Source organism: Eretmochelys imbricata, chromosome 2 (assembly GCF_965152235.1).
Source record: "Eretmochelys imbricata isolate rEreImb1 chromosome 2, rEreImb1.hap1, whole genome shotgun sequence".
NCBI classification, from domain to species: domain Eukaryota; kingdom Metazoa; phylum Chordata; order Testudines; family Cheloniidae; genus Eretmochelys; species Eretmochelys imbricata.
In genome coordinates, this window is record NC_135573.1 from 229,236,066 (window position 1) to 229,262,786 (window position 26,721).

At 41.7% G+C, this 26,721-nt stretch overlaps 1 protein-coding gene across 4 annotated transcripts; it reads right to left on the reverse strand.

Annotated features, from left to right (window-relative positions):
* Positions 1 to 247: 247 nt before the first annotated feature.
* On the reverse strand, positions 248 to 24,923 carry HACD1 (3-hydroxyacyl-CoA dehydratase 1). 4 transcript variants are annotated; one of them, XR_013344926.1, is made up of 8 exons: positions 24,534 to 24,923; positions 18,915 to 19,032; positions 18,049 to 18,115; positions 17,701 to 17,719; positions 17,529 to 17,617; positions 16,058 to 16,081; positions 15,607 to 15,766; positions 10,319 to 10,434 (listed from the first exon to the last, which is right to left on the reverse strand). XR_013344926.1 is itself a non-coding variant. In XM_077808176.1 (7 exons), the coding sequence occupies exons 1-7, from the start codon at positions 24,665 to 24,667 to the stop codon at positions 5,865 to 5,867; spliced, it is 744 nt and encodes a 247-aa protein (XP_077664302.1). In that variant the 5' UTR covers positions 24,668 to 24,904; the 3' UTR covers positions 248 to 5,864. The 4 variants fall into 4 exon arrangements, 3 of the variants coding, with proteins under 3 accessions (XP_077664302.1, XP_077664301.1, XP_077664300.1); XM_077808176.1 differs by lacking the exons at positions 15,607 to 15,766; positions 16,058 to 16,081; positions 18,049 to 18,115 and adding exons at positions 248 to 5,947; positions 13,147 to 13,268 and having other exon boundaries at positions 10,256 to 10,434; positions 24,534 to 24,904; XM_077808175.1 differs by lacking the exons at positions 10,319 to 10,434; positions 15,607 to 15,766 and adding an exon at positions 13,564 to 14,223 and having other exon boundaries at positions 17,529 to 17,611.
* Positions 24,924 to 26,721: the final 1,798 nt, after the last annotated feature.

A 26,721-nucleotide genomic window follows, 5' to 3' on the forward strand; every position in this document is an offset into this window, starting at 1 on the left:
CCAAGTGTTACTATAGACAACACTTTATAATACAGGGCTCATAATTGTTTGTATAGTTTCTGTTCAATAGCTACAATATTAGCATGTTAGATAAAATCTAAAAGAAACACCTGCAGCTTTAGCTCCACAAATCTTTGCATATAAATACTATGAACTATTTTATTTTATTAAAAGGTCAATATTTTATGATTCACTTCATAAGTCCATCTGTATACATTATGAATATGATACACCAGTTGAGAATATGTAGGTAGGTAAATTTTAATAAATAAATGAGCAACTGCATTACATTTACATTTTGATGACTCTTTAAATACATTTTCTACATGAAAAGATTAGACAAATTAGACTGTGCTTACATTTGTACAAAGCAAGCAACTGGAAAGAAATAAAGTATGAACAAGAATGAATTAAGAAGCAAGATGACTGTGAATAAGCCAGACCACATCATATTTTAGTTGATGTAACATGACAAATGGACTATGGTACATTTTGAGTGTTCCCAAAAGCTACCAGTCTAGGGTCTAATCCTGACAGGTGGTGAGTGCCCAAAATTCCCACTGCCTTTGTGGATGTCATGTGGAGTTACATGTGCTAAGCACCTCTTAGAATTATACCCAGTGCCATCTGGAATTGAGGGCTCTCAGCACCTTATAAGAGGTAATTAGTACCATCCAGGATCAAGCTTTTAAGGAGCCAGTGGGGCTATCTGTGAGGTCCCAGAGTTCACAGGATCAGGCTTTTAGAATCTGATAATACAAAGTGTTGATCACCCTCCGAGGTGCTAGACATCTTCCACTCCCATTGAAATCAATCGAAGCTTAAGGCCCTCAAGATCTCTCAGGAGGTATCAGCACCTTACAATGTCAGGCCCTTACACCCCTGCACCTGCATGCAGTTTACTACTAAGGCCCCCCCCGATCTTGCAAGTATGTTTGAGAGAGCTCTCCTTGCCAAATTTTAACTTGCTGCTTTCAGGGCATTGAGCTTAGCACACACTAACAATACCACAATAAAGTCATGAAAGAAACCACACTAACAACCACTTTGCAGAAATGTCAATTATTTACTTCCTTAAATTTAATTTTCAGTATAATAAAAATAGCTGAACACATTTTAAGAGGTCAAAGTACTGTATCCATACAAAAAAGTGGATATGTAGTGTGGACTTGACCTGTAAGCTGTTTCATAATAAATATCTATAAGCACATTTTAAAATACAAATTATAAAACAAATTTGAATTTATAAAAGGCTTGCAGCATTGTCTTTCAGAAAAATAGCTTCACTAATTCTCTAGGATTAACTGCAGTCAATTTGTCCATCTGAAATTCTCACTTTTACAAAACCCTCTTGTTCAGTCCAGCACACTTACTCTAAGTATTCCTCGTTAAAAATCCCCATGTATCAGTTCTTAACATTAGTTCCTCTTTTTTTCCCTAATAACAGTTGAGCTTGAGCTCAGTTCACCAAAACTGGCTTATGCACATGCCACGTTTAGGTTGTAGATTTGATCAGTTCACAATAAAAACAGAAAGTGTCACTCATCACTTAGGTCAACTACCATGAAGAATCTAAGTATCACAGGCAGAGCAGTGGCAATTCCTAGATTTAACATTTACATATGTATGTCCTAGATAGAAAGAAGTATGTTCCTTTTGGTTACAGAAAAGCCTTCCACATGTTGCCCTGTGAAATGTGCATTGCAGCTTATTAATTAACATGAAGAGAACGAGGTAACTGGCCATGTGTGATTAATGTTATTTAATGGGAATTAGCAGAAGCATGTTGCACAAGTTCTCTAAGGCTATTAATATTGAACTGTACTATACACAGCAGCATAGTACAGAAGTGTTGGCATATTATTGCTTTTACAGAGCCAGCTCCTGAGAGAAATTCATGCTCATGAAGCCTTAGGCAGGGTAGAGTGGAGCACAGAAGCCATGCAAGGTGATTCTGCTTCCGCTTTGTGCATGGAGATCTCCCAAACTGGTCTCCACAGTTCTCCATGGAGAGGGTAGGGATTGTGGTTTAGACTCAGTGTAGCCAACGCAGCCATGTTCTAAGATGCTGTATAGAGCAAGAGAGGGGAGAAATGAACTGTGCCAACTGTTCTTCACAATGGCCAGCATTGGCCATCTTGGGCAGTTAGGGCTGATGCCATTTCTCAGTCCCATGCCCTTTTCTATGGGTTTTGGTCTGATCTCAGGATTAAGCCTTAAGGCATTAAGGGCCAAGTTCTGAAATCAATGGGATTACTCATATGAATAAAGGCCGTCCCACAAATAAACATTACAGAATCAGGCCAGATATTAGCACCTTCAATAAAACACCAAAATAGCATGATGCAAGAGCTGTCATTCACATGAACAGCTTATTAGATACAATATAAAAATGTCAAAGAATTTAATGCTGGAATATATTCCTAACCTTTCATAATAAAGAGGTTCTCAATAAGTTAAAACATTTGTGAATACTGCAGTGAAGATTACAAAGATGGACAAATGTGCCAAATTCAGGTTGGAAACAGAGGGCACCCTAAGAAATTCACACTTGTTTTTAATGCCAATTGTATATAGCATGGAGTAAGTTAGTTCACTATTTCATTATGTTATAAATATGATGCTATGCACACAGACTGAAATACTGGCCTGACTGAAGTCAATGGGGGTTTCAATCTTTGACTTCAGTGGGGCCAGGATTTCACTCACAGTTCTTACTTGCTAACAGAAGATATCAATTTAAAATATATTAATTAGAGCGGAGTGAAAAATTCAGTGAAAGATTTAAAAGAGAGAGAGAGAGAGATTCAATGTAATTTTCACAGGGAGCTTGTCATCTCACTGGTCTGGCCTTCAGTAACACAGACCTAAAGAGTTATTTTCAGCATGAGGCTGCAGTTTATTGATGTGCAGTTTAACAAGATTCTACTTCAATTGTAAACCACCTTTACGTTTTTTCTTGTTCATGTATTACTATTCAGGACTAGTACATTGCTACTTTGTGCAAGCCAAAAACCAGAATGGTAATGAATGGTGTTGTATTAAGTCATGTTGCATGTATAAAAGGATATCAAAATGCTTACAGCAATTCTTTGCATCTTGTATGACAATATGTTCAACCCACACGCAATACAACCCCGCTCCTCCCCCGGACGAATAACACTGTATTGGAGCTCAGCCCTTCAACTTGTAATCAAAGGACAAACTCATTTGAGTTAGAGTTGCAGGATCTGGCCCTTGGAATAGTCAATTAATTTCAAATAGATCAATAGTCATAGTCTTAAGTAAGCTCAAACCCCCAGTAAAAGGATATTACACTTTGGCACTGAACACAACCCAATCACATTAATTAATTCAAATTCCATGAGAGCCTTCTGCCTGCTCATTGAGAAATAGGTGCTCAGAAGCTGCCCAGGTGTTTCATATGGAACAGAGTGCAAGTTGAATTAAGTTTATCAGAACAATTAATATTTGAAGCACTTTTTATGCAAAAGACACTTAACAAATAAAACTTTTAGTCTAAACATGTAGCATGTATAAGTATTTTGTGCCTCAAGACTGTAAATGTGATATATATTTTAATACATTAAATCATTTCAGCTGCATAAAAATGTATTTTAATAAGTTAACGTAGCACCTTGGATCAATACGCTGTTTTAAAATAGATCAAAAATATTCAGTTTTCAAATTGTCAGAAAAACCATTATTCCATCTCAAGCCTTCTATACACCAATAACTGAAAAGGAAGCTAGTTTACACGTAATGTTGAGATGTGTAAATATGGGAAGTCTAAGACATAAAATTGCAACTTAAGGATATAACAAAGACTTGTTAGTCACATCAGGAAACATTTCCAACTCTTTTTAAAAGTCACAGTATATAATCATTAGAAGTTAGAATCGAAACCACCTTTCAGGTTATCTAGACCCATCCACTGTCAAAGCAAGACTGTTTCCTACAATACGTTTTCTAGTATTCCAAAAAGTTGGGCTTTACATGTCCCAGGAAAAGGAGCTGCCATCATGGGCCTTGGAATATTATTCAGCAACTTAGTAGAGCTCATGGTCAGGATCTTTTTCCTAGTATTCATTTTATATTTTCCATTTCTTAATTTCCCCTGACTCCTAATTACAACTCCTAGTACTTAATAATTCCTTTTCCTTCTCAATATTTTCCCCGTAACCACGCTGTACATATTTAATGTTTTAAAGTCAATCTTTCCTACCTCTTACTCATGTCCATTCATTATTTTTATTGCTGTTTTTTGAACTTTCTAGTTTGCCTAAAAATTTCTGCTTTTGAGGTACCCAGAACTTTACATGCTATTTCAGATGTGGACTCAGGAGAATCCCCTAAAGAGGGACAATCACATCTCCCTGCTTCACGACATGAAACTTCAGCATATGCAACCCCAAATTGCACTGATCTTTTTTGCTACCACATTGTATTGCAAATGAACATTTAATCTGTGGTCCACTCTCACTTCAGGTCTCTTCCAACTTTATGGCTTTAAATTCCTGCCCATATTTCTAACCTCTGTAAGACCCATTATATAACTCATCTCTCCATGCTGGTGTTTATAACATCTTTAGCATTATCTGTGATTTTCATTAACATGTTCCTCTTCTAGATTATTAAAGATGTTAAATAGGACCAGATCCAAAACTGTTCCTTGATTACATTATAAAGAGGATGAAACAATTAACTGAAGGAGCAATTAAAAGTGCATAGCTGGCTGATTCAAAATACAATTACATGTCAAGACAGTATTTTAAAGTATTTTTAAATCTTCCATTTTTATCCCATTTGATTAATTGTAAGAAATAAAATACTTTGCCATAGCTGCAGTTTCCACATGTACTTCTGTATTTACTCCTCACCGCCACCCCTCATGTTCCCTAACTCTAGAATACAGAATAAACTGGTAATCAATTCACCAGGACAAAATAAACCTGGGCCACATCATCAGCTATAGCTAGGCATCAAGTAGTAGCAAACTGAAGTACACTACTCTAAATCTGCATGGAGAATCTAGAGTTCAACTCTTTTACAAGCTTATTCTATGATGCTAAGATATGATCCTGCAAGTAAAAGGCTTCAGCTCTTCCAGGCCTTGATCCTGAACCTGAATCTGCTAGCATGGACCACTTCCCCCATGCTGAGTCTCTGGCCTAATGAAGGGTCCAATTCTATTACACTTACTAATGCTTAATTGGACTCTAAAAGTTTCAAAAGGATAATTGTGAAGGAAGATACTACTTAATGTGAGTAAGGGCTGCAGAGTCAGACCCTAAGTAATTATAACCCTAGCTTTAGTTTAGTTTACTTTTAATGGCGTGTTCTCATAAGGTTCAAGAGACACTAAACTCTCAGTTCTGAACATTGACAAAGATTAATATTTTCAAAATAATAAGAAAGGACAAAATTTAAGCCACCTGTCCTATGAAAAAAATCTAATTTATGAAGTATCTATTTTTCAGAATACTGTACTAACTTCCAATATTGCTCATCAACTCTGTTTTTTTTCTTAATGACCACTAGAAGTTTTGTAATAGAAAGCAATTTGGCAAGCTATTCAATCTCCTGCCTCTATTTGTTAATTTATATAAAAAAATTGGGAAGAAAATAGTTTGTCTGAGGAAACAACCAATCAATGAAATAAAAGAATCAAAAGTGAAGCCAAGGATGAAATGCAAAGTCTGAAGACATACTGAATTTACAAAACAATACAATCCATGTTATTTCATGCACAGCCATTTATTCTTGTTCCATGATTTAAAACTTGGACTCATAAGGATCACATGAAGTGTTTTGTTTCCATTTCTTATTGTTCTGTAAAAAGCACCGTGGTTACAAGAGTTGGATTAATCGTCCTTTTCTACAATCACTTCTCCATGAAGCACCTTTCTTCTCTGCCACAGCATATGAAAGTAGAGTTGTGGAAACACTTGATCAAAGAATAAATGAACAAATTAGAGGAAAAAAGGAAAAATACATTTCTAACTGTACACTATTCAGCTGAGGAAAAATTATGGCAATGGAGCAAGTAACACTGGGTTGCTTACAATGGCAAACTATGACTTAAACACTGATGGATCAGTTCACACCACCAAAATCCATGTAGGGATCTGTGCATGCATCTCCCTCCAACCCTCTGTCTGTGGAAGTAGGGTCAATGACTTCTCAGCAACCTCCCTGGCTCTGTGGACTCTTCCATGTGGCCCAGGATCTATGCTGAGGGAGGTTTGAATGGGTCAGGACTGGGAGGAGGATGCCAACTTATCTCCCTCTAGTCCTACAGGAAATTGTTGTAATATCCTACCCACTTCACCTCCCCCCATCTCCCACAGGGCTTTCTGGGGTGCTCATCGATGTGGTGTCTGATAAATTCATTAATACCTGTGAAGTTATCTTTACAACACCCCGTCAGGCAAAGTGGTATTATTATCCCCACTTCACAGATGGGAACAAAGAGACTCACCACAGAGAGGTTAAGGCCAAAAGTGTCCACTAATTTTGGGTACCCAATTTGAGATGCCTAGGGCCTGAACATTCTTTTTAGAGCACTTTACAAGTTCAGCTAGTGGCTGAAAGCCCAAGCTATCACATGGGTGGAATTTGTAAAGTTGTGCATGTAAAAACGCTGAAAATGTCTGAGACCATAAAAATTGGATGACACAATGAATCCCAATAATGACTGAACCTGGAGATATTCTGAACAAAAAGAACTAACAGCCAAGCTTGTGGCTGTTTCCATGATTCCACTGACTCAACAGACATTCTAGGCTTCAAAGTGACACACAGACAGAGTGACAGTGTTGAAATCTTATTATATAGATGCACAGCTTTAACTGAATTCAGTTACAGCTATATGTGCTCAACACCTATGCATATCAGGCCATAGGTGACTCAGGTAGGGCACCCAGGAAATGAGGAACACATAATTCCATTTTACTGACTTGCCCAGCATCACATAAGAACTCTGTGACGTAGGCAGGGATAGAATCCAATTCTCTAGGGCAGCATTCAACTGCTTTAAGCACAAGACCATTCCTTCTCTTCCTGCAATCCCCTGCCTCCTTCACTGCACACCTTCCAACTTCTGCAACAAATGAGGCAGGGTCATAGAGATAACCATCTTGTTCACTACATACCCCTGATTCATACCCAGAACACAGTCCATCCTGTGCACTGAATAAAACGGGGGTTCTGTGGGAAAAAAGTCATATGTAATTAAAAACTATGGGTACAATTTTCAAAATAATCTAAATGATTTAGGACCCTTAGTCCCATTTTCAAAAGGGACATAGGTACTTAGGAGTCTAAGTCCCCCTGACTTTCAATGAGACTTAGGAGCCTAAGTCACTCAGGGATTTTTGAAATTTTTACCCTGTATCATAATACATATGCACCAAGGTGCCTGACTTTGCCATCTTAATGTTATTTTAATCGTAGAACTGTAGAGTTAAAGGGAGATCAAGAGGTCATCTAGTCCAGCCCCCATACTGAGGCAGGATTAAGATGATGTTTCTTTGGGTGTTCCTAGATGTAGTTTCTTTGGGTGTAACTTCCTAATTTTAAACAAAGTAAACTGAAAAAACAGAAATTCCTTCGTGCGGCACCATACTGACCCCTTCATGGGTCATCAGCAGGCTTGAAATCTTAAGCTTCACAGCACAGACCTCAGCCACTTAAGCTAATGCCGCAAAAAACAGCAGTAGCAAGCTGTTATCACTGTGGGCCAGACACTAAAAAGGGATGAGACACATAGGAATGTAGCAATTACCACTGTGACTCAGACCCACTGTCTATCTTGTCCAGTGGCCAATACCAGATGCTTCATAGACAGTTGTAAAAAATCACACACTATGTGGATGTGGGATAAAGTGTCATTCACATTAGATCTCATCCTGACCTTTAATAGTTAAACACTGACTTAACCCTTGAAACATAAGGTTTATTTCTGGTAGGTTTCAGAGTAGCAGCCATGTTAGTCTGTATCTGCAAAAAGAAAAGGAGGACTTGTGGCACCTTAGAGACTAACAAATTTATTTGAGCATAAACTTTCATGAGCTTATGATGATGAAGTGAGCTGTAGCTCACGAACGCTTATGCTCAAATAAATTTGTTAGTCTCTAAGGTGCCACAAGTCCTCCTTTTCTTTTTGAAGATTTATTTTTTGTTATAATTAATTATAAAATTTATAAAAGTTCATAATGTCTGTTATAATTAATTATAACTCTGGATAGTCTCTTTATCCATATTAATACGTAATCCCTTTTTGAATCTTGCTAAATTGTTGGCCTCAACAACAAAGAGTTGAGGGGGCAAAGAGTTCCACAGTTTAATTACACATTGTGTGAAAGAGTATTATCAGTTTTGAATTTCCCACCTTTTGATTTCACTGAATGTTCCCTTGATCTTCTGTTATGGGCCAGGGAGAAGACAAACTCCCAGTCTCCCTTCTCTATACCATTTGTTATTTTAGATATTTTTATCATGTCCCCTCTTATCTGTCTCCTTACTAAGGTAAACAATCCAAGTCTTCAATCTAAATCTCTCTTCATATGAGTTTGCCTCTCACCCTGTGACTACGTAGCTTCCTTAATAGTCTCTTGTGTGGAACCTTGTCAAAGGCCTTTTGGAACTTGAAATACGTTATGTCAACCACTGCTCCTTTATCCACTAGTTTACTGACACATTCAAAGAATTCTAAGAGATTAGTGAGACATGATTTCATTTTACAGAATGCATACTGATTAGAGCCTATCAATCATGATATTCCAGGTGCTTTGTTATTATCAGTTCAACCAATTTGTCAGGTACAGTTGTAGGGCTTACTGATCTAAAATTCACAGTTTGCCAGTGGGTTTCCAATATATTTGCAGAACAGTAGAGAAACACTGAGAACCAGGAAGCTAAAGGTCTAGTTCAAATTCTGTAAGGCACTGTGTTCTAGTGGTCACAGATCCTTCTGCCCCTGTCATCCTCAACATCCCTCCTTCTGCCCTATCCCCTTGCATAATCCTTCCCAACCTGTCCCCGTCTGTCTCTGTCCTCCCTGCATCTGTCCTATTCTGCTCCTATCCAAGCCTCCACTCCCAGCTTGCCTTTGTCTCTTCTCTATTCAACTCTGCCCACCCCCAGCCTGTCCCTGTCTCACCTGTTTCTATCCCCCCTGGTCTGTAGACCCCAGCATGCCTCTATCCCTCCCCAGTCTGCCACACCTGTGCCCATGCTGCTCCTCATTTCTCTGCATTTGAGTGAGACAACTTCTCAGTTCTGTCTTGGTGCCAGCATAGGGAGTACTGAGAATACAGGAGAGACAGTCTCTCTGCTGTCAGTTCATGTGTCTAATTCAATAGCGGCTCCCAGGAGGGAGCAATTGCAGGAAAAATCCTGCTTCCCCTGGTCTGAAGCATGCTCAGTGAACTCTCTGGGGGTGCAGCATGTTCAGTGTTGTTGGAACAAAGTTCTGTAGGAGTGGAGCGCAGCATGCTCAGTGCAGATGGAATTTTTAGAGAATTTTGCTGCTAGCCTCTAACAAACCTTTACCGAGTATGTGCAAACCATGATTTTCAGAGGCTAATTTTAGATGGATTTTCATGGGGATTGCAAAATGCTCATCCCTGACACCAACAGGGGTCCAAATTTCAAGTTCTTTCTCCAAACAGTGGAGGGGCTAGAGGTTCTCAACAAAATGGTAGTAGGATTCTTTTAACATAAACAACAAATCTTATTTTTCCCTAATCTTGTTCTAGGAAATGGCTAAACCATTTTCACTGAAGCTTTCCAAATATATTCAGCCTGAGGCAGACACTCAGCATGTAAAATTTCTGCCTAAGCAATTCAAGTGTGGCAAAATTTTAACTAACTAGGTCCTATAAAGTATTAGGCAAAGGTAACTACAGGCATTACTGCAAGCTCTGCCTATAATTCAGGGATTCTCAAACTTCACTGCACTGCAACCCCCTACTGACAACAAAAATTACTACATGACCCCAGGAAGGGGTATTGAAGCCTGAGCCCACCGGAGCCCTGCCGCCCAGGGCTGAAGCCGAAGACAAAGCCCCACTTCCCAGAGCTGAAGCCTTTGGACTTTGACCCTAGGTGGCAGGGCTCGGGCTTTGGCCCCAGCAAGTCTAACCACCAGCCCTAGCGACCCCATTAAAATGGGATCCTGACCCACAGTTTGAGAACGGCTGCATAATTTATTATTGTGTTGTTGGTATTATTAAAGTATAATAGTACTTACATGGTATATATGAGGCCATGACAATAATAAGGAAGTAGTAGTAGTCAAAAGAGACATTATACTTGTTGGGAAGTCTCAGTGAAAAGATGCCTGTCTTCTTCACATAAGGTAACGCAGCATAAATCGTTAGAAGTTCACCAGCAACTCCAGCAGGATACAAGATGATAAAAAAGTTGTATCTGAAGAAAAATAAATCTAAGAATTATTTTCTTGAAAGATAAATTCATGTTGTAACATTTCTTGTTTTGATGATTAGTGGCACAGCAATGAACTACAGTAGTTTCCTGCAAGAGAAAACCAAGGGCCAGACCCTGAGCTGGTATAAATGAGCACAACTTCACTGACTTTAATAGAGTTATGTTGATTTATACTAGATGAGGATCTGGCCCTAATCCCTTACATTTAGTTTGCAGTAATATCAAAATGTTTTAATGTTTTTCCAATGTTAAAGATAAAGATTCGAAGTTTGGAAAACTGTTGTATCGTCTAGTAATCTTGTTTTGGTTGATTTAGAGCCTGATCCTGGTGCCATTGATTGGTCTGGGAGCAGGCTTGGACCAATAATAAGTAGGAATACATATCTTCATCACAGCCCATGCACACTGGTCCAAGTGCATCCCTTCCCCATTGTAATTCTATTGAAGTTAATGGAATCTTAAGATACCTAGGAAGCTTGTTCCTCCCATTGTCATATGGGGAAGCTAACAATGGACTGCATCTGCCACTTACATGAATAGGAATTACTGATGCAAAAGCATCTGTGTGTGAGACCAGATATCTCAATGAACCCATTTTAGAACAAATAGACCAACTTTCAAATAAATGATAAAGCAAAGGCACTGAAAGAAGCCAACTACTTTGAATACCATATGCTACATACATGGTGGAAAAGTAAGAAACTGAAATCAGCAATGTTTTGAAAAATTCTCATGCAAGGTAAGACATACAGATGCAATCATTCATAAAGAACTGTTGTCTTGAGTTCAGGCTGGAGAAAGCAATGACAGCTGCCTCACAGGGTCTGAAATAAATGTATAATATGCATTCTATGACCAAACCAGATGAGTTTTAAAATGGCAGCAACTGAATATGAAACTCCCTAGTAATCGATGGGCTTAGCGAGCTCATACATCAAACAGAACAGATTAGGTGAGACGTAACCAGAAACTGATGGTGTAACTCCAAATACATCTTGGCCATATGCAGAACAGAAACAAACCAAAAATGGGGTATTCTGAATTAAAATGTAGGTGTATTTATTCTATTTCATAGGGAAAGACAAAGCTTTTATCATTCAAAATAAAAAGCTAGTGATCCCAAAGCATTAAACAGAAGTTTACTATGGTTTGCACATGTGTATTGATATATAGCTATATATACAAAAAAGGACAAAACTCATCAAAGGAGGGGAAGAGGTGGGTGGGTCGGGGGGAAGAGAAGAGAAGACACAACTCAGATAAGCCAATGGATTTGTGCCCATTTGTGCTAGCTATAAATTTCCCCTGATTCCTGATGTCAGCCCTTGGTAAGATATGTGACAGAAGAACTCATTTTCAAATGTTTGTTTTCCAGTATATTTCACACACATATAAGGCTCTTTTGTCAGAATGACTATTTTTCCTACTGCCTTATTATATTTTGAATGGAAAAAACCCTCTAACTTGGAAGCATTGGGAGTATCTGATAGGTTGATATTTTTCAAATGTGTTTTTAAATTTAAAGCCTAAATGTATATTCAATTAAAGACAGGGGATCTTTAACTGTTTATTTTTTTAAGTCTGCCATTTAGTCTTAAACATGCCAAAACCTACCACATACTGTACAAGCAGAAAGACAATGTATTATAAGAATGGATATAAATATCAGCCATATCAAAGAAGTGCATTAGAAGCATCAGAACTGTGTTGTCTACAAAACAAAAATAAAGCAAAATAAATAAACAAAAATATATTTTTGGATAAATATGGACAAATCATCTATAATGAATTTTTAAAAAGACTTATCTGCTTCATAAAAAGCAAAGTCTGTTCTGGATATATTTATTTCATTCAATAATTACAGAGGATGCAATTCATCCAGTTAAGCTTCATGGTAAATACCCAGCCTAAACACAATCAGTAATGTATTTCACATTCAGTAACATACTCAAGTATTGACATCTCAAGTCAAGGTTACGTCTATAAAAAAGATGCCCTTGTTGTTTGGACTAAGCTAGTTAAAATATTAACGAAGGCTTTGTAAAACCTCTAATTAAATCATAAATTCAATACAGTATAAGGGACAAAGCCTATAAGGTGATGAGAGCCCAAAGCTCCCAGCAACTTCACAGGACTGAGTGGCCATTCTGGCCCCCGTCCTGCAAAGACTTATGTATGTGCTCAGCTTTATGAACTTGGAATAGTCCCATCACAGTTAGCACTCACAGTGTCTATGGGTAAGTCCTTGTAGAATCTGGGCCTACGTTTGTAAACACCTAGATTTCTGGCAACAAAAGGTTTTGTTTTTCTTTATTGCATAGTGTAAGAGGATACATGGTATGATCATTTTTAAAAAAAAGATAATTTAGTACATTTTAAATTGTATTCAAAATGCAACTTAAATTTCTAAAAGTTAAAAGGTAATCCTGCAAGCATAAAACAAAAGGATGACTAGTAAATGAAAATAACTATCAAACAAAGAAATTAAAAAACAAATCACATCCAAATATCTGAGCTAAAATATTCTTTACATTTTAAACCAAATGGCAATATTCCTAAATACACAAGGCAACCAACCGCATTCTTCTGACACAAAGCCAAAGCTCACACATCTGTTCTCCTGTGTGTTAGCTCAGCATGCATGAAATTAGCATGCACAGAACTATGAGAAACTAAACTGCAAGACATCTCCACCTGGCCCATTTAATGAAGTATGGCAAATGGTTGAGCAGGTTGAATGTGTAGAAGGAATATCGTGTAATCTCTGTCACAGTCCAAACGACCAGAAAAAGAATAACGCTCTCCTCATTCTGGATCTGTGAAAGTATAAAGAACCAACATTTTCTTCACCCTTAAACTTCTTTTCTATGCAAGCGGCAACAGACTTCCACTTAAGACATTTGGAATAGAACTAAGAATTTGAGAAGAAGGAAAACTTGGGTATCAAAAATCAGCACCTGTAGTCACCATCATGTTAACTTTTCTATTACAGGTATTGACCAACATACTGAAATTTTGCTAACTGTGCAGTACAAAGTGACTGTAACCATTGTAAATACATCAAAACACTGAACTATTTCGTTGATTTAATTCCTTCTTTTGCTTACCCTGCATCTGCCCTTTCAATTTGCTCTATTTCTTCTGATTTTTGGTCTAGTTGCTTGTGTTTATCCTCTCCCTTTCTTTTTCTCAAAATACTATGTATAATATTTCTCTTCCATTTTAGAGTGGACAAACATCACATCACACTACTCTTCGTCTTGTCTGTCTTCTTATGTTCACCTAGCCCATGTCTGTTGTTGCTTCCCCCACTCCTGCTTATTAATGTCTTCGCAATACACAAGATAATTCCATTTTGTTCAGTGTACTCCATGGGCTACAAAGTGAAACCTGACGGCAGAAGATCAGGTTGGTGTGCTCAGGAGTTTGCAGGACAGTTAGGCAGTTGGGAGTGGGTCGATCACTGAAGGAGGAGGAGTGAGAGGATCAAGAGCTGTAGGTGAATATACTCATCTGCAGTGTTTTAAAGATTCAAGTTCTGAGTAGTTAAACTGCCTCCTCAGTAGGCAGCATATCTACCTGCTGCTTCAAATATCAGATCCTTTGGGGAGGGGAATCCCCAACTGTGCAAAGATGATGGTTGGGGGTCTTTTACAAATAAAACCTTCTGAGAAGGAGAATTACACACAAGTGATTTAATTATTTTCTTTAAAAGGGGAGGAATTTGGTAATAGGCTTCTGTGCCTGAAGGCTGAAAACCTCCTGGGATTTCTAGAAAATAAAATACAGAGACATTTTTTGTTCCAAACACAGAAAAGAGAAACACTGTTTTTCAACAAAATGCAACCTAGTGACAAAGCTTTAATGCTTTTCAAAGATTCTGAACACTCACAGCTAGGAGATGCAGATGCTCAGCACCTCTGAAAATTAGGCCCAATATGTGTAAATTGGAAACAAGATTTAACTTTTATTTAAAACAAATAAGAGGGTTAGGACAAATCTCAATAACAAAAGCAAAAAAACAAACAAACCGAAGTACAAAGATATTCAAATATAGGTAAGGGAGAAGAAGAGAATTAGGCTACTCTCCACCTGAAGTAGATAAGAGGCTAACACAGACAGGCTAAACCTGTATTTGGGTCACAATGCTAAATGCAAGCAATAGTTCTTTGAATAAGTATGTAGAGAATTCCATGTGGTTGCCTTGCAAATCTCCTGGACAAGTAGTGAGGCTGGCTATCATCACTAACAGGCCTCTAACTACATATCCCAGAGGTAAGCAAACTACGGTTCGCGGGCCACATCCAGCCCACGGGACCGTCCTGCCTGGCCCCTGAGCTCCCGGCCAGGTTAGCCTCCGGCCCTTCCCCCCCGTCCCTCCTCCCATGCAGCTGGGCGGCTTGTGCCCACCCACCTCCCAGGCTTTCCAATAAGCCTGTCCTGCTGCTCTGAGCAGCATGGTAAAGGGGCGGGGGAATTGGATATGGGGCAGGAAGTCCCGGGGGGTAGTCAGGCGGCGGTTGGATGGGGCGGAGGTTCAGGGGGGTGTGGGGGGGAAGGTCAGAAGACAGGGAGCAGTGGGGGTTGGATGGGGGGTGAGGTCCCAGGGGGGCAGGGAGCAGGGGGGGCTGGATAGGGGGTGGGATCCTGTGGGGGCAGTTAGGGACTGGGGTCCCGGGAGGGGGCGATCAGGGGACAAGGAGTGGGGTGGGGGGTTGGATGGGTCAGGGTGCCTGTCAGGGGTCGGGGGTGTGGATAGGGGTCGGGGCAGTCAGGGGACAGGGAGGGTTGCATAGGGGGTGGGGTCCTGGGGGGGCGGTTAGGGGCGGGGGGTCCAAGGAGGGAGCGGTCAGGGACAAGGAGTGGGGTGGGGGGGTTTGGATGGGTTGGAGGTTCTGAGGGGGGCGGGAAGTGGGAGGGGGCGGATAGGGAGCGGGGGACCAGGCTGTTTGCAGAAGCACAGCCTTCCCTACCCAGCCCTTGATACCATTTAGCAACCTCAACGTGGCCCTCGGGCCAAAAAGTTTGCCCAACCCTGACATATCGGATACCTTCACATGACCCTGAATGTTCAGGCATGCAAAGAAATAACAATGAGAAATGCATTCAGACAGACATTTAGACATGGGGATTTTTTGATGTAGTTTGACCTACTATATTGAAATCAAGTGAAACAAAGAGCTGGGTGGACAAGGTTTAGTCCATTCCACATAAAGGTAGAATGATGACAATCAGTGATATATGCCCTCGCCTCGATCTACTCGTCCAATGTAACCAACAAATGGTTCACTTCTTGAACATTTTTTCTTTTCTTCTAAAAGCAAAACAAGAAGCAAGAATTTTAAGATAAACCTACTCGGTATTACAAAAAAGGGAGGCAAAGGAAACAAAGTGTATAAGAGAGCTCTCTTTTGTGAACAGATAAAAAGGGAATTGACAATGGAGGCAGTTTCTGCCTGGCTGTTATATCTCATCAGCAGTTAGGCATGTGCCACCTGCTGGTGAGAAAGTTTAAAGGCTCAGCCTCTTGAGTTAAGAAAGTTCTAACCCAAGTCACACACAGAAGCACAGACCCAAAAGTTGGGATCCATTACTCGATATTTACCTTTAGAGAACAGGAATTTCAAGCCTGCAAAGTAAATAAAATTCAGACGAACTAAACTATAAGTCCTAGTCCATTCATTACAAGAATCATAAATTCCTTGCATCATTTTTCCTTGGGGTAACAAAACAGTAGAATCTACATTAAAATCTATAACCAACCACATAAATAACACTTTCAGGGGCAGTTGGGTAATTTTCATATGCTGGGAGGTTTTCTCTGTTTTTTTTTTAATGATAGCCTATTACAGTGGCATGCTGTGAACCTATAATATTAATATAATATTAATTTAAAATTTTTGAGAAAGGATTTAATACAAACTACAAAGAAAACATCAATGTAAAATGTCACAACAGTGTTTATCCAGATACATTCAGTTTAAGAATGATTTCCATTTGTACATTCAACACATGCTAATTGAAGTTCTTTTTCAAAGTGGAACGGTTGACAGTATGGTACATTTGTTGATGAACAGAAGCTCTACCCCTTAATCTTGCTTAACAGACAGATCAAACCTGGCAGCAACCCAATATGTCTCAGTTGTCCCTCTCCAATGGCATTTACCAGCATCCTGTGTGTAAACAACTGTAAACTATAGCGGGGTGGGCAAACTACGGCCCAGGGGCCGCATCCAGCCCTTCAGACGTTTTAATCTGGTCCTTGAGCTCCTGCCAGGGAGCAGGGTCTGGGGCTTGCCCCGCTCCAGTGCTCCAGCAGGGAAGCGAGGTTGGGGGCTTGCCCAGCTCCGCGCGTGACGTGACTCCGTGCGGCTCCCAGAAGCAGCGGCATGTCCCCCCTCTGGCTCCTACATGTAGGGACAGCCAGGGGACTCCGCATGCTGCCCCCGCAGTTCCAATTCACTGGGAACCACATAGGAAATGGAGCAGGGACATGCCACTGCTTCCGGGAGCTGCTTGAGGTAAGCGTTGCCCGGAGCCTGCACTCCCGACCCCCTGCCCCAGCCCTGATCCCCCTCCTGCCTTCCGAACCCCTCGGTCCCAGCCCAGAGCACCCTCCTGCACCCCCAACCCCTCATCCCCACCCCAGAGTCTGCACCCCCAGCCAGAGCCCCCCCACACACACCCGCACCCCAATCCCCTGCCCCAGCCCGGAGCCCCTTCCCACACCCTGAACTCTTCATTTCTGGCCCCACCCCAGAGCCCGCACCCCCAGCCAGAGCCCCAGCCCCTCCCGCACCCCAACCCCCAATTTTGTAAGCATTCATGGCCCCCCACACAATTTCCATACCCAGATGTGGCCCTTGGGCTAAAAAGTTTGCCCATCCATGAACTATAGGCTTGAACCTGTAAGTTCTCTACCTGTAGAACTTTGACTGAAGTTTGTAAGAGCTCCCTGTATGGAGCATTTGCCAGATCCTATTACTTGTTAAATAACACTTCCTGCTAAAATGAGCTTTTTATTAATAATCAGCCCTTCCTGTAAAGAGTAAAACAGAATTTGCTCATGCACCCACCTGTTTTATACTGTGTGTTATAAACCATACCATGAAGATTCTTGAACTCACTTGGACCCCAGTCACAAGCACAGAGGTGTGAACTATTCCTTAAAAAGAGAAATACATTATCTATGTCCCATAATTCCTGTTTGTAATCAGTTAAGTGAGAAATTAAAAGCAAAAGACTCACCAACTGCACAGTGGACTACCTGTCAATAAAAATAAGTATAAATTAAAAGTCACTGGTTTAAAATCATTTTACTGTTTGCAGTATAAACAAAGACATTGCTGCTGTTAACATAAATCTAAACTTACTCCTAGTCCTTTACTCCTTATTCAGACTACACTTTCATTGACTTTATCGGCAGCAAAAATTAAGATGTCAAGGCCAAATTCTGTGAGGTGCCAATTACCCTGAATTCCTATGCTGCACTCCTCACAGAATCAGGCCCTTGGTTTGTAATACCACTGAATCAAGACTGACTTGCTTACCGAAGGAACTTTTACATAAGGCTGATTTTCATATACATACACACACCTTGCTCTTCAGCTTCAAAACCAAACCTCAGTTTCACATGCAACATCTTATCCAGATCAGAATTCTTCTGGAAAATTTAAAGCAAGATACATACGGTGTTTCAGATATACAAGGATTTTAAAATTTTTGTTGTTCATTTTAGAAGATTTTTATTAATTCTTTTTCAAATTAAATCCTTGACTAGTGTTGATGGGTTCAGGTAGAATTATTTAGAAGTGTAAAGGTATTATTATAATATAAAAACCAAAACACAGATGACCATACATGTTAAAAGAGGCACATGTATTATATACATACATCTGCTTGATGAATGTATTATATATCAATATCAGTCTGATGCATGCTTTGCCAAGTGCACTCAGCCTCCAGAGTGCTTTGCAAATGTGGAAAGTCATAGTTCAATGAAAGACTAGTAGCAAACCATATGGGGCATGTGGGTCCAGTCTCGAAGGAGCAAAAGAGAGAAAGCCATATGGGGGATAATGAATCGAGTATGGGGAATGAGAAGGAAGCAATCATCTGTGGAGGAGGGCAGGGTGTCTGCAAAGGAATAGGCTCCATAAGGAATGGAGTCCCTGTTTGGCTTGCAAGATCTGTCTCTGAGCAATTCTTAAGCATTTTTGAAATGCAAAAAAATCATAAGCAAATAATTTAGTAGCTTAGAGTTAATGTTACAATAGATATCCATTCCCTTCAACCAACCTCCTCCCTCCCCCAGAAAAACACCTTAAAAATAAATGAAGTTAGAAAGACTGGAAATTCTGAGATATTCTTTCATCCTTAACTCCATGTTAATGAAGTTTTGTTTTTTTCTGCTGAGGGTAAATATTTTCCAATCAAGCAATGTGTAGCATTTAAAAATTTACCTCAAGCACAGCAAATGTCTGGAAAAATTTAAGTGTCTTTTGAATAGTTTTGTATAAGCCTTTGTATGTTCCTTTCTGCATGTAAAACCGAGCCATGGCAATAGCCAATACCAGCCACCTAGAAAAGAAAGAGAATGGATAATTTTCAAATGAGAATTCTAAGAACACCCAGGTATCTAAATTATTCATTACATTACTTTCATCTCAAATATTTGATGGAGAATTTTGATTTTCTACTGATGTTGTTTAAAAAGAGATTGACAATATAATTTAAAATATAGCAAAATCCATTAACTATTTAGCTCCTGTACCCTACTTCGTGGAAAAGTATAGAGAGAATGTCTTGCTGCTCTTTGCAAAGAGCCCTCTTTGTTATATAGCTAAGGTGTTCTCTTTTCCATGGTATGGACCATATCTTTATTATTCAGAGAGTATTAATTCACATATTTTAGCTGTTTTTAACATGACTTAGCAGTTAAAAAAAAAAAAAAAGATGCCAACTTCAGGTGCCAGCTACTCTCAATATACCAGCAGTTGTCCCCTCTGCACAACTCGGTGTAATGGTTCTAGTATAGACTACAGTTCTTTTTCCAATATAATTTCAAATCCCAAATTGCTTATCATAGTTTCATAGCATTAGGATATTGAAAAATGTACATGAAATTTAAAAAAATATTTGAATATATGTATTTTGTTTTCTTAAAACATATTGAAAAGTAAACACCGTGGCCAACACTTCCAACATTGGTCTCAATCCTGCAAGGAGCTCTGTGTGAGGGGACCTCAGAGTGGGGTTCTACCCACACAAAGCTCTTTGAAGGACTAGCACATAGAGACTTAAGGCCAAGACTGGAAAAAGCAACTAGTGATTCTGTGTGCCTCAGTTTGTGGGTGTCCATTTTGAGACACCAATAAAGGGGTCCAATTTTCAGAAAGTGTTGTATACCCATCCTCAGAAAATCAGGCCAATTTAAAGTGTCTAAAGTTGGGCACTCAAAAATCCAGGCATCCAGAATCACTAGTCACTTTTGAAAATTTTGGCCAAAGTGGATAGTTCTGGAACTGACATGCTGGTAATCGTGTACTGATATTAAGTGTGGATTTTTTTTTTAAATATGCATTCTGCTGTTATTCAAATGAAAGAAAGCAAAAATAACAGTTAGTCAAATTAAAGCTTTCTTCATTGAGATCAAACAAATCTGAGCTAAAATAAATTTTATAATCACCTAAGGCAGGGGTTGGCAACCTTTGGCGTGCAGCCCATCAGGGTAATCTGCTGGCGGGCCACGAGACGTTTTGTTTACGTTGACTGTCCACAGACATGGCCCCCTGCAGCTCCCATTGGCCACGGTTCGTTGTTCCCGGCCAATGGGAGCTGCGGGAAGCCTGCCGGGAATAGGGGCTGCAGTCCCTAAATATTGCTTACATTAAGTTTTGTGGCCACTTAGCAGGGGACTCAGTAGTGGCACAGAGCTAGCCCTTTTAGGAGACCTGCCTACCTGTGAGAGGCTCCTGTAAAGAAAAGCCAAGTCAGACACACCTGGAAGGAATTTTAAATCTCTAGGTGGCTAGCTGGTAGCTAATTAGCTAATGAGCCTGACAAAGGGTTACCAGAGATTAGCTGAGGTGGATCCTTGAGACAGGAAGCTTTTGAGGGCAGAAGAATTCACCAGAGCAAGGGACCTGGAAGGTCTGCTCAGAGGGGTAGGGAATTCCAAATAGTGGCAGAAGGGCCAGCCTGTCAGAACTGTGTGCTTCCTAGAGAAGGGCTACTATTGACAGATCTCTGCACACCCTCCCTTGGCTCTAGGGAAGAATTCTTCCCAGTGAGTGTCAAGAGTGTCTGGAGAAGGGACCTGAATTGAGAGAAAACCCTGTTGGAGGAGAGTGGTAGACTAGGTAGGAATTAATAAACCGAGACTGACTGTGTCTCCCAGATAAGATGCTGGGGTGAGGGTTGCTGGTATTTTTATTGGGTCTTTGGTTAATAAATTAGACCCTTCAGAAGGCCATGTAAAGCCTCAGTGACCTTATTGATGACATTAGGGGAAAGTGAGTCTGGGAGCACCTACAGCTCCACACTTGGCCAGAAGGGGACACTACTGGATAGGTACACCCTGTGACAACAATAGCCCTCTCACCTCCAAGCCTTTCTTTCAATATGTGAAACTCACATGCAACTGGGCTCCACCATACACTGCAAATGTGGATTCTCTCATCATGCCTATTCTACACCTGTTCCCCTGTGTGTAGTGTAACTACCAAGGTTCCATAATGCTGCGGCACAAGGTGAATTCCAATTCCTGTCCTAAGAATGAAACACAAGTGCCAGTTAAGCAACACCCACAGATATTATTTCAGCTTCTTATGGCTAGTGTAAAAATCTGAGTAAATTTTTGTAGAGTATAAAATTAGAGTGGATTCCAGCTACTGCTGAAATCAGTGGATTATTTTAACTTCAGCAATACATGTTGCCTTCACAATAAGGCTTTCCTGGGTTCTAAATGTTTTGTATTTTATAGTAAAGTGTGTGTCAAAGGAGAATTATAATGGATTTTTATATGGTTGGCAATATGGCAGGTGACAGCAGTACCTTTACATAAGAGGTACCCTGAGAAGTCATATTATATCTGACCAAAAAGGCAGTAAGTATAAACCAAAAAGGTTCCCTGAATCTCATTTTGCAACAAAAAGGGAACATGAAATGTCTTCTCTGACTTAACAAAAAACAAAAGTTGGTAGGTCTCTTGCTTAGAGAGGTTATTCTTTAAAAAAGTACTTCCACAGACCATTTTATTGGGTCTTCAGCTTGCAACTTTTTTTTTTATTGTGTCCCATATGGGCCTTTGTATTGCATACAGAAAAATGGCAACTTTCACTGAACATCAGACAAGCATTCAGTGTGAAACAGAAAATACCCTACACCATAAATTCCCCCGAGGGAGGCTTTCGGAGGCCCAAAGGACAGTTATGGGCCTAACTTCCATTGACTTTCAATGGGATTTGGACACTTACCTGCCATTTTTGCTTTTGAACATCACCTACGCATTTACCAGTATGAATGATAAAATGTAATCCCATATTAGAAAGAGGAATTAGCACAATTTTTGATAAACCGGGGTATTCCTAGAATTTTATTAACAAGTACTGTCTTGCCAAGTGGATAAACTTGCCTGTACTAGTATTACCCTTCAGTGTTCCCATAAGTGTAACTACTATACTTTATCAGTTTCAAAAGATGATGAAATGTTTGTCTTTCTTTTTTCCTATCCCACACAAGAAACAAAGGGCCCACTTTTACAACTGCTGGTGGCTCTCAACTACCAGAGACTTTGACGGGATATGTGGGGCTTCAGCACTTGCATGGATCACAACTGAAAATAGATGGCAAAGAGTCCTGTGGCACCTTTTTGACTAACAGACGTATTGGAGCATAAGCTTTCGTGGGGGATTACCCACTTCGTCAGTTGTATGGGTATTCACCCATGAAAGCTTATGCTCCAATACATCTGTTAGTCTATAAGGTGCCACAGGACTCTTTGCTGCTTTTACAGCTCCAGACTAACACAGCTACCCTTCTGATACTTAATTAAAATAAAGGTTTCCACCTTAAAAGTCTGTGGCAGGAGCCCAGTGCTCATGAGCAAATGAACAACAACAAAGCAAGGGGTGGACTGTTAAGAAATACAATGAGGAAACACAGCAATTCCAAACTAGCAAAGATTATGAACAACGAATAAAAACACTAATTAAAGCTGACACAAACATACCTTCATAAAGCCCCCATGCCTGACTTCAACAATTCCCTTTGTAAAACGTTCCAATGTCGAATTACCCTAAGTATTGAAATTTGTGGGAGTCTGACAATTTTCAAAAAGAAAAGGAGGACTTGTGGCACCTTAGAGACTAACAAATTTATTTGAGCATAAGTCTTCTTGAGCTACAGCTCACTTCATCGGAAGCATTCAGTGGATGCATCCGATGAAGTGAGCTGTAGCTCATGAAAGTTTATGCTCAAATAAATTGGTTAGTCTCTAAGATGCCACAAGTACTCCTTTTCTTTTTGCAGATACAGACTAACACGGCTGCTACTCTGAAACCTGACAATTTTCAGTCATTCGACAGAAAATTAAGTCAGTTTAAGTATGTTATGAAAAATACTGCTATTAACATGATAAATCTTGAAAAGGAATGAAAATACATACATCAACCACTTAAATATAAGCCAGAATTCCCTTAGCCTTAAAACTTAATACCAATACTAGAATCCATTGTAACACTGGGCATCAGTTTAAATGCACTCCTGGGCTTATTAACAGTTCGACCCCAATGCATTCAAATTGGAACGGCCCCTACCAGTAGTTGAATTGAGGACAAAAATTGAAATGACATACTAAGCCAAATTCAACGTTGGTAAGTGGGTACAAATGCACTGAGTTTTGTCTGCTTGTGTCAGGTCTGAATTTGGCCTGTAACCTCTGTTTTCAATACTGAGAGACTGATCTGTGGAGCAGCAAGTTGGGAGACCAAGATGGAGCTAGAAGAAGGAAACTAATGTCTTAAAATACTGTTTCAATATCAGTTAACTATTTATCAGTGATGCTGCTTAGTCTGAAGCCAAGATGGTTTTTCAATATAATAGTAAAAAGAAAAGGAGTACTTGTGGCACCTTAGAGGCTAACCAATTTATTTGAGCATAAGCTTTCTTGAGCTACAGCTCACTTCATCGGATGCATCCCATGAAGTGAGCTATAGCTCAAGAAAGTTTATGCTCAAATAAATTGGTTAGCCTCTAAGGTTCCATAAGTCCTCCTTTTCTTTTTGCGAATACAGACTAACAGGGCTGCTACTCAGAAATATAATAGTAGTAATCATTTCTTGCAGTTAATTCTTAACATGGCAGATGGAAGAAATTAATATACGTTGCCTGTCTCCGGAGTGCTCTCCAAAGCAAGAATTTGAACCAAAGCTATTTAGAAACTTTGGGCAGGCAGTACCACCTGGTGCTGATGGGAGCCAGTGGGTCTCAAACTACTCTGAAAACTTTATTAAAACATTGATCCCGCCCTCGGCGTGGGAGGAAAACGAGGAATCCTGCTGTAACAACGCGCTTACAGCCACTTCGCAACCCCCCAGAAGCCTTCACTGGCAGCTTGAGACCGCAAGTCTGCCAAGGCTCCTTGGACAGGGCGGTGCCCGAGCTGGCAGTCAGCCTCAGCCCTGCTCAGAGCGGGGCCCGCGGCGCAGGGGAGCCGCCTGCAGCCAGCAGCTCCCGCTCCACGCGGAGCCGGCTCAGCGCGCGGGGGCGGCCGCGGTGACTTACGCCAAGGGGAGCCCCCAGCCCCGGCAGCGCCGCCCGGCATTCCTGGCTCGGGCTATACTTAACCTCCCCGCCGGGCTGCGAGATGACGCGCTCGCGGCCGCACCGCTGCACCGTATTAGGAAATGCCAGGCGGGCGAGGGCTCGCCCTGCAGGCAGCCGCCTCTGCCAGAGCAGAGCCGCCCCCCGTCCCCCGCCCCCGGTCGCAAGGCCTCCGCCTCTCAGCCCGGCTCCCGCCGCAGCCCGCTCCCCCTCGCCCCGCCGCGTCTGTCCAGCCCGCAGCGCGCCCCGGCCCGCACCCGGCGGTCATGGCGATGTTGTAGCCGATGAGCCAAGCTGTGGCCAAGGCGCCCAGGCGCCTCTTCCTGCCCTTCTCCTTCTCCTCCAGCGAGCCGCCGCCGCCGCCGGCCCCGTCCTCCTCGCTGGACGCCATGGTTTGCCCGAGGCCAGGGGGGAGACGCGCGGCGGAGGAGGGGCGCAGGCAGGGGCTGGGCTGAAGCCGCGCTGACAGCTGGAGCTGACTCTCGCTCACCCCATCTGTCTTCACGGCGGGCTGCTGCTGCCCCCGGCCAGCGGCTCACATGGTGTCGCCGGCTCCTCCTTTCTCCTCCAGCGGCTCCTCAGGTCACACGGTGCCCCCCTCCCCCAGCCCAGCTGGCCGGCAGCGCGGAGAGAGGCTAACGCCCCGACCCTAACGCGATTGCTGCGCCGCGCGGTTCCCAGTCTGGCTTCCCTGACTTGAGATCAAACGGTTTTACACCCCGCCCCCCTAAGTTGCCTCCACAAAATACACTCCCATGGCTAACCGGGTAAGTGTAACATATCCTTGTGTGCAACATGAGCGATTGGTAGGATAGCCAGGTGGGTACTTTATGCTCACACAGGCTGTCCCCCTGCTACGGGTCCTTACTTTTACAGGGATCACCTCTGTTGGACGTGCGTCACCTTGGCTATGTCTACACTGCATCGCAAATCCTGGTCTGTGAGACAGGTGTTTCCAACCCTTTGCTTGAGCATCCATGCTGCATTGTAAACCTGGCTTTACAATTGCTGGATCTGGGACTCACAGCTGTCCTAACATGACCACACTGTGCTATGCAGACCTTATGACTCAGCTCAGCAGCTTGAACTGCACCCACATTGCTAAATAACAGGGCTTGGATCCAAGTCTCTGGGACTTGGGCCCTGACCCACGCCCAGCAGGGTCCTAGGAACCTGGGGTCCTGAGTGCTTGGTGACCAGCTTCAGACTGATTTGTGTGTGGATGGAATGGGGGCTTGGGCTCAAACCTGAGTGAGAGCCCAGCCTTAGTTTACAGTGTAGACATACCCCCTACTTGTATGCAAAGTTGCCCCTGCATCAGTGGTGCTAGTACTGGGGGTGTTGCTGCACCCTCTGGCTTGAAGTAGTAATAACAAATGCCAAATACATGATTTCCATCATCAGCACTCCCACCATGAAAATTGTACCAGCACCCCTGCCCTGCGTATACATTATGACATTCCCCAGGGGGAGGGTCCTTCGTGAAACAGACAGGTTGGATACTGCACCCTGATTCCCCAACAATACAGACCTGATAGGCTGTGGTTCCCAGCCAATGGGAGCTGCGGAGCCAGTGCTTGTGGTGGGAGCAGCGTGCAGAGCCCCCCTGGCCTTTGCGAACTGAGCGCTGTTGCCTACCCACCCCCCCAGCCAGCACCAGCGACTGTCTCAGGCTGAGCAACAGCGCCCAGCCTCCTCCCCCCACCCGGCACCAGCAGGGGTCCTGGGCTGCGCGCTGCTGCCCGGGGAGCCCCAGCACCAGCAGGTGTCCTGGACTGCCCCCCCACAGAGCACCCAGGGCCCCCTGTCCAAGTTTTAGTTAGGGGTATATAGTAAAAGTCATGGACAGGTTACGGGCCGTGATTTTTTGTTTACTGCCCATGACCGGTCCATGACTTTAACTAAAAATACCTGTGACTAAAACATAGCCTTAATAATGATTATGCACCAGGCTGGTTGATCTAAGAAGAGATTCCCAAGCACTTCAACCAAAACACACTGGTTTAGATAAAATAATAAAACAAGTTTTATTAACTAGAGAAAGATTTTAAGGGATTACAAGTGGTAAGGCATAGAAGTCAGAATCGGTTACAAAAGAAATTAAAGGATAAACAGGCAAGCTAATTCCTAAACTTTACCAAGGCTAATAGGCTTAAAAGCAAAAGGGTTGTCTCACCATGAGCTGCAATACATTTCACAGGCTGCATCATTTTCCAGCCTGGGACCACTCCCCCTGCCCCTTTCTTCTTATTATTAGCACAGAGATAGAAGGAAGAGATAGGTGAGGTGAAGGAAACTCTTATTCTTTTATACCCACCTCCTTTCTTTGAGGATTACCCTCTGCTACCGTGTAGACTAACAGTTCCCTGTGTACCTGAGATTTGAAATGTTCCTGCAATGCAATGTAAATTTCTTGTTTATACCTTCCATGCTGCTGGTGAATAA

Excerpts from the sequence above, each read along its gene's own strand:
- HACD1 (XM_077808176.1), bottom strand. The coding sequence starts at position 24,667 with ATGGCGTCCAGCGAGGAGGACGGGGCCGGCGGCGGCGGCGGCTCGCTG. Across the intron at positions 19,033-24,533 it reads AACATCGCCATGACCGCCGG|GTGGCTGGTATTGGCTATTG; the intron begins GTGCGGGCCGGG and ends TTTCTTTTCTAG. Across the intron at positions 5,948-10,255 it reads CATGGCCTCATATATACCAT|TGTTTCCACAACTCTACTTT; the intron begins GTAAGTACTATT and ends TCTTTGATCAAG.